General features: G+C 45.8%; 1 protein-coding gene across 1 annotated transcript in view; it reads left to right on the top strand.

Moving 5' to 3' along the window:
• Atp6v1e1 (ATPase H+ transporting V1 subunit E1) overlaps positions 1–10,407 on the top strand; it is a 20,186-nt gene that overhangs the window by 6,574 nt on the left and 3,205 nt on the right. Inside the window, exons 3-8 of the mRNA XM_021190196.2 lie at positions 551–660; positions 1,396–1,462; positions 4,584–4,673; positions 5,314–5,382; positions 7,076–7,170; positions 10,113–10,200. Of these exons, the coding sequence (XP_021045855.1) occupies positions 551–660; positions 1,396–1,462; positions 4,584–4,673; positions 5,314–5,382; positions 7,076–7,170; positions 10,113–10,200 (519 nt within the window). The remainder of the gene's footprint in view (positions 1–550; positions 661–1,395; positions 1,463–4,583; positions 4,674–5,313; positions 5,383–7,075; positions 7,171–10,112; positions 10,201–10,407) is intronic.

The following is a 10,407-nucleotide window of genomic DNA, read 5'->3' as shown; positions in this document are numbered from 1 at the left end:
AAAAAAAAAAAAAAAAAAAAAAAAAAAAAAAAAAATTCTAAAATGACTGTCAGGGTTGGAGAGATGGTTAATCGGCTAAGAGCATTACTGTTGTTACAGAGGACTGGGGTTCCTAGTACCTATATTGATGGCTCAGGGACACCTGTAACTTTAGCCCCATGGAATCCAATGTCATTTCTGGCCTCCATAAGCACATGCATACACATGGCATACACATTTAAGAAAATATGCCAATGCAGTGGCACAGGCTTTCATCCTAGCACTTGGGAGGCAAAGGCAGAGGCAGCTGGATCTCTGAGTTTGAAGCCAACCTGGGTTACAGAATAAGAGTTCCAGGACAACTAGAGCTACATAGAGAAACCCTGTGTTGAAAAGAACAAAACAAATAAAAGAACCTCAAGTAGTCTTTGAGGACTGCTTTTGTGTTGCAATAGATTTTCTGTTTCAAATAAGGGCTAAGTGAACATATGACAGTATTCCTGGTTCCTGGGAGCTCCAAATAACAGGGTCAGCCAAGTCCAGTGTAATCAAGTCTGTTAATTCTTTGTAGGCAGAAGAAGAGTTCAACATTGAGAAAGGTCGTCTTGTGCAAACCCAAAGACTGAAGATTATGGAATACTATGAGAAGAAAGAAAAGCAGATTGAGCAGCAGAAGAAAATGTAAGTGGATGGTGGCTAGCCCACTAAACTAAAGAAGCTGGGATGTTGTAGCCCAGGCTGGCCTGAACTTGCTGATCCTCCTGCCTCCACCTCCCCACTGGGGTGACAGGCATACACTACCGTAAATGACTTAGGCAGTGCTAGGGATCAGAGCCAGGGCCTGGTGTCATCCATATGCTCTGACAACCCGCTGAGCTACGTCCTCAGTCATTAAGCTTTAAGTCAATGAAACCAGGCCACGGGAGTAGCTCAGTGGGACAGTGTTTGCTTACCCATGCAGGACCCCAGGCTCCATTCCCTGAGATCTGTTCTTCACCCAAAGGAAAGTTCAAAACGCTGGAGACAAGAGAATACTGTAGAACAAGAAACCTTAGCTGGGGTGGGTAGCTAGTGCCTGAGACAGGAGGATCATAAGTTCACAAATGGCAAGAATAAACAGGGTCCACAGCTAGACCTTATCTCCAAAGTAAACAGATGAAAGAAAGCTGGGAATATGGTGCACTTCTGCAAACCAGCAGAGACAGATCTCAGAGTTCTAGGCCAGCCAGAGCCACACAGTGAGACCTTGTCTCAAAAGCAAGAACAAAACTGCTGAGGGTACATGGAAACCTCACAGGGTTACCTGAAGGTTATTTAGTGTTTATCAAGGTCCTTTGCTCTAACATGGAAAGCTGTGTGTTTTTCTGTAGTCATTGTTTTTTATGTTGTATTGATATTCTTCCATCCCTTTTATAGTCAAATGTCCAACTTGATGAATCAAGCAAGGCTCAAAGTTCTCAGAGCAAGAGATGACCTCATCACTGTGAGTAGCTCCCAGGAGTTGTGAAACTAGAAAATGCTTATTCACTTGCTCACTAGGTAACATTTACAGATAATGCAGTGTTTGGTCGGGTTGGCAGGTTTTGTTTGTTTGCTTGCATTTGTGAAAGTGTCTCAATACGCAGTTGGCCTGAACCTTGACCATCTAGCCTGAGTCCTAGTGCAGGGTTACAAGCGTATGCCACCATGGTCACGTTTAGGGGACTGTTTAGAGAGAATAATATTTGTTCAGCAGATCGTTGTGCTAGATATTAACAATAGACAGGCATGATAGCAGTATGGCCTTGAGTTTGGTGAACTCTAAGCTAATGGCATGTAAGACGGGATTAGATGATACAACAGCAAGAAGCAAGGCATAGGGTACACGAGGGAGGGGGCTGAATATAAGGCCAGATTGTGAAACCAAGAGCCAGGCCTGCTCTCAATTAAAAAAAAAAAAAAAATCCCTTTAATCTTAGCACTCAGGAGGCAGAGGCAGACAGATCTCTTGAGTTCCAGGCCAGCCTGGTCTACAGAGTTCTAGGACAGCCAGGGCTACACAGAGAAACCCTGTCTCAAAAAAAAACCAAAAAAACAAAACCGTTTTTTGTTGATGTTTTATTTAGTGGACAGTATCACAGCATACATAGTATGAAAGAGCATAGGCTCCATTTAACTAGAAAACTGTCATTCAGAAAGTATTATGGCCTGTTGGGGAAGAAAGCCTACAGCAAGTGAGCTCAGCAGTGCGGTCTCGAGTGAGGGTTAGAGCCTGGCAGGATCCAGCTGGGTTGCCGCTTGCCGTGGAAGCACAGGCTTCTTCTAAGTGGGGACATCAGAGACCCACAGCCGGCACAGCAGCCCCGCCTGTGACATGGGCACTGAGAAGGTAGAGGCAGGAAGACTGCTTGAGGTAAGGCCAGCCTGGGTTCTAGTGACCCTGTATCTCACATAGAACGGCGGTCTTAATGGATGCAGAGCATAGGGGATTGAGGCCAGCTTGGGCCTCAGGGTTAAGAGCCTATCTCAAAGGAAATTTTTTCTTATGCATTGCTCTTGTGAATTTCTCTTTAAATGTATGGAATCTTTGCCTGTACATATGTCAGTGTGTCATCTGTACAGCTTGTACCTTTGGAGCCCTGAAAGGGAGTCAGACTCCCTAGAATTGGAGCTACAGAGAGTTGGGAGCCAGCACTGTAGGTGCTGGAAATCAAACCTCTGCAAGAACAGCCATCTCTCCAGTCCTTATGAAGTGTGTATGTCTGTGTGTGTGTACATGTGTACACTCCAGCGCCTGCTTGCTCTGCTCTGCTCCTGCTCCCCTGCTCCCCTGCGCTCTGCTCTTTCTTTTTTGATTTCTTTTGAAACAGGGTTGTTCTGTGTAGCCCTGGCTGTCCTGGAGCTCACTCTGTAGACCAGGCTGGCTTCAAGTTCACAGAGATTTTCCTGCCTCTGCCTCATACGTGCTGGGATTGACAGCGTGCACCACAGCCACCCATCTGTATGTGTACTTCTGGTAATAGTTTGATGTCAGATTGACCTGGAAAACTTTGTAAAGAACTTTATTTTAGTTCTTTTATACTCAAGTAACATACTCACTGGGGGTGGTGAGGCATGGAGACTGTTCTCCTTTGAAACTGGAAGGGTGAGCAAGCCTTACGTTTAGGCAGTTCTGGCACTGGTGTGACTGGGCATGGTGGTGCACACCTGCACCCCCAACATTCAGTGGCGGAAACTGGAAGGTTGAAACCTCCTTGGGCTACACTGTGAGTTCCAGATCAGCCATGGGTACATAGTAAGACTGTCAAAAACAAAAAGGAAATTAGATGTATGGGCTTTTTGAGCAACTGATTTGTGCAGGCTCACTGGTAACTAGGAGAGAACCATCCCCGTCTTCGCTGTGTTGGCTGGAGAGCTGTTTCAGACAGGAAGCTGGGGGACAGTGGTACAGTGTAGTTCCAGCTTGGTTGTTCCTTGTTGACCTACATATATTTAAATAGTTATTCAGGGCTGGTGAGATGGCTCAGTGGGTAAGAGCACCCGACTGCTCTTCCGAAGGTCCTGAGTTCAAATCCCAGCAACCACATGGTGGCTTATAACCATCCGTAACAAGATCTGAAGCCCTCTTCTGGAGTGTCCGAAGACAGCTACAGTGTACTTACATATAATAATAAATAAATAAATCTTTAAAAAAAAATAGTTATTCATTTATTAGCTTGTGCATGTTAGCAGTACTTCCCTTCTGAGCTGGATCCCCAAACCCAGCTCTAATCAGGATTTCTTGGTTTGTCTTTGGCCCTTTTTTTTTTTTTTAATTATTATTACTGTTGTTTTGTTGAGACTGAAACAGGTGTGTCACTCTGGCTCTTATTTATAAAAGTGTTTCACAGTTGAATTGTGTCTATATAGTTACTGTTCAGGGGATGAGACCCACACTATGCCAAATATCAGCATGTAGCTTGGGCTGGCTTAGCTCTTCCTGTATAGCCAAGGATGACCTTGAACTTCCTTACTTCCTGCCTCCACTTAGTGCTGGGCTTACAGGAATATACCACAGTGGCCAGTTTTCTGTATTTGGGGGGGGGGGGGCAGGGGGTGTTTAAGCCCCGGGCTTCTTACATGCTAAGCAAACATTACCAACTGACCTACATCCCCAGATTGTTGCTGGTTTTGGTGGTGGTGGTTGTTTGGTTTGGTTTTTCAAGACAGTGTTTCTCTATGAAGCCCTGGCTGTCATGGAACTTGCTCATGGAACCAGGCTGGCCTCAACTCACTGAGCTCCACCTGCCTCTGCCTCCTGAGTGCTGGGATTAAAGGTGTGTATGTGCCTGGCTGTCTTTGTTTTAGACCAGGTGCAGTAGCTTCGAATCTGGAACTCCCTATGTAGTTGAGTAAGGTTCTGGACTTCTTCTGACCCGGCAATGCAAGCGTAAACTACCATGCCAGCTCTGACACTCTGCAGGCCTTCTTCCCCATCTGGATTGGAATTACATGCGTATAGATCTTTCCAGGTTTCTAGGCAGCTCTAACAGAGGAATGTGAGGTGAAGACATGTGCTATAAGGTGGATGCAACTCGGATTGCACAAGGATGGAACGTAGACATTTTTTTTTCCACTTTTTGTAGGACCTGCTAAATGAGGCAAAACAGAGACTCAGCAAGGTGGTAAAAGATACAACCCGGTACCAAGTGCTGCTGGATGGGCTGGTCCTTCAGGTATGTTTGGATGCTAGTCTGCCGTGTCCAACTGCAATTCTGAGGCCAGCTCCATTGTCCCTTCTTAACTGCTTTCTCTTCCTCCTTTCTGTGTCTATGGTGTGTTCTACAAGATGGCAACAGCTCTTGTCTAAGACTTGAAAGTGTTATACTATTTCCTATGATTGTACAGTTCTTTCTACCTTTCTAGTTAAATCTACCTGCCTGCAGTTTTAAAGTTTCCCACAGTGATTTGACCTTTAAAGTACTTGGCTTTAATCTCATGTTTAGTGCTGAGGACATAGTTTGGTGGTAAAGGCAGAATGCTTAGCATGTGAGAGACCCTCAGGTCCAACTCCTAGCACTTCGAAAAGGAGAAAAGGTCAAGCAGTTGCTTGCCCCTGGGTTAGGATCCCTTTCTTTAACTCATGTTAATCCAGAGTGTTTGTCCTTGGTCCGGCTAATAGGACTCCATTGGAATTTCGTTGGCCATTCAAAATCTCTGGTTCCAGTGTGTCTGGTGTTAATACCAGGCTATGTTCTCCCTCCGTGTTCGCGTGCTGTCTGTTGTCTTTGCAGAGCTTCCTGGGCGACACCGGAAAGAACTGCAGGACACTGCTTTGCTTTACTTTCCACTATAGACTCTGATTGCGTTTTACAGGGCTTGTACCAGCTGTTGGAGCCTCGAATGATTGTGCGTTGCAGAAAACAAGATTTCCCTTTGGTGAAGGTAAAAACCTTGTTGATATTTTTTAACAGTAATTGTTGTTGCTGGTGAACAAAGGGGGCAGTGGGATTGATTGAGTTGGTAGAGTGATGTCACTGAAGGAGTCAGGACAGGAGCTGTGAAGTTGCGCTGCTTCCTGGCTTGCTCCTCCTGCCTTTTCTTTCTTTTTTTTTTTTTGAAACAGGGTCTTATTATATATCTACTCCTGGTTGACCCTGAACTTGCTATGTAGAGTAGGCTGGCCTTGAATTCAGAGAGATCCTACTACCTCTGAATCTAGCTGGAATTAAAGGCATGTGTCACCACACCTGGCTTTCACCTGCTTTCTTGTAGAGCTCAGGACTACCAGCCCATGGGTGGCAGCACCCACAATAGGCTGAACCCTCCCACACCAACCACTAACTAAGAAAATGCCTTAACATTTTTACCTACAGGACAGATGTCTTGTGGGGACATTTTCCCAGTTAACAGTCCTCTTACCAAGAGCTTGTATCAAGTTGACATAAAACTAGCCAAGACAGTGATATATAATAATATCCAGTATATAAAATAGACCGGGCACAGGCAAGATGGCTCAGCAGGAAAGTGTTGGAAGGATGGAGCTAACTGCAAGTTCTCCTCTGACCTCTGTGCATATGCAAATAAATACTGTAAAAGCAAAAGTTTTAAAAGTAGCCCACGGGGCTAGAGAGATGACTCAGCAGTTAAGAGCACTGACAGCTCTTCCAGAGGACCTGAGTTCAATTCCCAGCAACCACATGGTGGCTCACAACCATCTGTAATGGGATCTGATGCCCTTTTCTGCTGTGTCTGACAAGAGTGACAGTGGACTCATACATCTTTAAAAGTAGTCCACATTTTACTTGTTTATTCTCTGTAACAGTAGTGTCTTCTGTCTTTCAGTGTCTGTCTGGTCTAGGCTATGTGGACTCTCCTGGCTCCCAGGTGTGTCATAGTGCCTGGCCCTCACCTTTTGACTTAAGATTTTTGAAACTGGTGCCAGGCGTGGTAGCATACGCCTTTAATCCCAGCACTCGGGAGGCAGAGGCAGGTGGATTTCTGAGTTCGAGGCCAGTTTGGTCTACAAAGTGAGTTCCAAGACAGCCAGGGCTATACACTGAAACCCTGTCTCGAAAAACCACAAAAAAAAAAAAAAAAAAAAAAAAAAAGATTTTTGAAACTGGAAGTATGTGTATGGGTATTCTGCCTGCATGTATATGTCTGTGCACCACCTGTGTGCCTAGTGTCCTCCCAGGCCTGAATGGGGTGGTGGGTTCTTTGGACCTGGACTCAAATGGGAGTGAGCTGTCTTGGGTTCTGGCAATCATATCCTAGTCCTCTGAAAGAGCCTTTGTTCTTAATCTAATCAGCTCTCTAGCCGAGTGAATTTTCTATAATAGCTGTCGTAAGGGGAGTGAAGCCTCTTAGTAAGAGGTGCCATCCTCACTTCCAAAGCTGCCAGCTCCCCACCCCCACCATGCAGCTGATACCACACTGTCTGCTGCTCACGTCACACCTGAGCTCTGTGGCACTGTCCCTGGAGTCCCTGGTTCATAGATGAGCTTCTGTCCCTTCCTCCCACCGGTGCGCATACTCTCCTTTCCTCTTCCTCAGGAAAGACCATTAGGACCTCAGCAGCAAAGCTTGCTTCATGTGAAACTCTGTCATTGTTTTCTGTTTGTCCCCCTCCACCCAGGCCGCAGTACAAAAAGCAATTCCTATGTATAAAATTGCCACCAAAAAGGATGTTGATGTCCAAATTGACCAGGAGGCCTACCTGCCTGAGGAAATGTAAGGATCTTTCTGTTAAATCTGCTTCTTGTTATGGGAATGGCCTTGGTGCTGAGCCTTTTAAAAACTGTTTTCCTTATTGTTATTATTGGGGGGGGGGGCGGGCCAGTTGACTTGTATTGCTGCAACACTATGACAGAAAAGCAAGTTGAGGAAAGGGTTTATTTGGCCAACACTTGCAGATCACAATCCATCATTGGAGGAAGTCAGGACAGGAACTTAAGCAGGGCTGGAATCTGAACAGAGGCCATGGAGGGTGCTGCTTACTGACTTGCTCCTTAGGGCATGCTCCTTTTTTTTTTTTTTTTTTTTTAAGATTTATTTATTATTATATGTATGTACACTGTAGCTATCTTCAGACACTCCAGAAGAGGGCGTCAGATCTCATTATGGATGGTTGTGAGCCACCATGTGGTTGCTGAGATTTGAATTCAGGGCCTTCTGAAGAGCAGGCAGTGCTTTTAACCATTGAGCCATCTCTCCTGCCCCCTGAGTTGGGCCCTCCCCCATTGATCACTAATTGAGAAAATGCCTTATAGCTGGATATCATGGAGGCATTTCCTCAATTGAGGCTCCTTCCTTTCTGCTGGCTCTAGTTGTATCAGCTTGACACAAAATCAGCCAGTACAATGGGAAAGTCCATCCTGGGTTTAGTCCTCAGCCCTGTTTTCTTGGGTGAGGCCTTTGTTGCAGGAGAAAGGTGTGGCTGTATTCTTCAGGTACCTGGGTCTGTTTTCCTGTCATTACTTCAAGCTGGTCTTGAGGTCAGGGCGGCAACACTTTGTGCATGGGAGTGTGGAACATAATCCTATCAGCTGTTGGAAATTAGTGTCGATGCCCAGACCTTCTGTCTGACGTCGAATTGCTACCACTGCCTAGCCGGAGCAGGGTCTTGGGAAACTTTGAACTAAATGGAAAGAGCATGAGGCTTGGGGATGTGATATGGTTGAGAACGAACATTGGCCATCAAAAATAGATTTGGGATTTGAGTGTTTGTTTTATTTCTTGCTACACTAGGTAGAACCAGGTTGTCATGAAAGCATGAGTCAGATGTGGGTTTGAGTGGTGTTGCAACTCTAAACAAGTCTCTCTGAGCCTTGACTTCAGTTTTGGTTTTTTGTTTTTGTTATTCTGGTGGTGAGAGGATGAGACAGGATTTCATTCTGCAGACCAGGTTGGTTTTGTTCACAGCAGCCAGGAGGCTCACCATGCCCAGCTGACTTCAGTAAATGAAGCAATTCAAATGAGATCATGTCTAGGCAGTGCTCAGTGGTGCCGATGTGCTGTGGAAACTGAACAGACAGTGCAGAGACATCAGGTACAGGGTTGGCTGATCCTCCTGGGGCCTTGTCATCAGACATGTATTGAGTTTCAGAGAGCAGAATAGCAATGGAGTGGGCTGGGGTGCAGTTTGGTAGTTGAGCGTGTGTGTAGCGGGTGTGAGAGCAAGTCCCATCATCAGCGCCAAAGACAGATAAAGTGCTGATGCTTCCCATTGTGTAGTATCTTCACATCTAAGACAGCACTGTCATGGCCAGGTATACTAACAATTAACACAGGAAAAGCTGGGCATGGAGGCACCTGCCTGTAATCACAGTCCTTGGGATGCTGTAGCAAAAGATTGTCAGGAGTTCCTGGCCAACAACATTGAGATGCACATCCTACCAGCGGTGTAGCTGCCAACCTGGGTAACATCACTACACCTTGTTTGAAAACAGAAAACAAAAATTGGCAATTTTCACGCTATGCAAGATAAATAGGTCAAGATCTGCTAGTTTCTGCAAGATGACAGGAGACAGGCAGTTCTTGTATTTAGGATGCATGGTTTTCAGAGCTTTTTGAGGTTTAATATTACAGTTAAGTGATTGCAGACTTACTGTTTTGGGTTAAGTGGTATTTGTTTAATGTGGTCAATACTCTTTTTCCCGTTTCTCAGAGTGCATTTCCTCATCCACTACATCCCGTTGTACACAGACTCAGAGGTTGCTGTGAAGGTTAAGAAGCTAGAGGCTCATCAGGAGCGCTGTGCTTGCTCGGGAGGAGGCTGAGTCCGGAGAGATAGAGCCGATTACCTCTCAGCCTCTTGGCTCCAATCGATGATAGTGTGAGGCCAGTTGGAACTATGCAGGGAGACCCTGTCTCACGTTACTGTTCTCAAATCCCCACAAAAACCACCAGGAGTCAGGATCTCAGCAGAGCAACTTCTTTAGTGCTGTGGAGACGGGAGAGAGAGAGAGAGGGAGGCACAGAAAGGGGGAGATAGGTACAGCTGTGGCCATCACCCACAGAAACACCCCAAGCCGGAAGTTCTTTCCCACCTGTGCATAATGGCATGTGCCCGTAATCTCCACAGAGGCAGAGGGATTTTAGATGGTAAGTCCTAGGCTAGCCTTAGCTACCTAGTGAGATGTTGTCTCAAATAGTATCTGGGTCCTTGTCTGATAGTCCATTTATCTTGGTAATCGACAGAACTGGTCATTTGTAGGTGAATCTTGTTGCCCATGGTCCCTTGAAATACAGTTGATCTGTGTATATCTCTTGAGTGCTGAGAGGCTTTAAGGAGTGAGGTGACATGTTAGCGTGGCTAGAGGCAGGCAGTAAACAGCCTGGCATGTTGAGTCACTGTCCTTCCTTTGCCAGCAGCATGCAGGTGCCGCCTCTCCATAGGCTGCCTGGTGACTCATAGCTTAAGAGAATTGAAGCTGGTTTCCACCTTGCTGGGAAGGGCTGGCTAGAACTGAACAGCATGCTGCAGCCCCATGGCTGTGCTCAGCAGTCACTGTACCCTGTGAGAGAGCACTGTGAGTTCTTTCTGACGCTGTGGAATTAGTGTTACCCTGTCCTATTCTTTACATGCCGAGGCTGTCCTGTACTGAGGGAGTAGGGTAAGTGTCATGGATGTACATCTCAAGCCATGACATTACTTTCTGTTTTCTCTGTAGAGCTGGTGGAGTTGAAATTTATAACGGGGATCGCAAGATAAAGGTTTCCAACACCCTGGAAAGCCGACTGGACCTAATAGCCCAGCAGGTGAGTGCAGACTCTGGTTACATGTCGGCTGGCACTTACTGCAGAGAACTCAGGCCCTCAAAGTGATTGTAAGGCTGCTGGTCTTCATGTCTCCACATTTGCACACTGAACCCAAGGATACAAGCCTAAAATGCTGGTCATCTTCCAGGCATGGTGGTTTCTGTTAACTTTCTTTCTTTTGTTTTCTTTTTTTTTTTTTTTTTTTTT

Source organism: Mus pahari, chromosome 2 (genome assembly GCF_900095145.1).
Source record: "Mus pahari chromosome 2, PAHARI_EIJ_v1.1, whole genome shotgun sequence".
NCBI classification, from domain to species: domain Eukaryota; kingdom Metazoa; phylum Chordata; class Mammalia; order Rodentia; family Muridae; genus Mus; species Mus pahari.
Note: the sequence above shows the minus strand (reverse complement) of the source record. Positions and strands in the feature narration are given on the sequence as shown.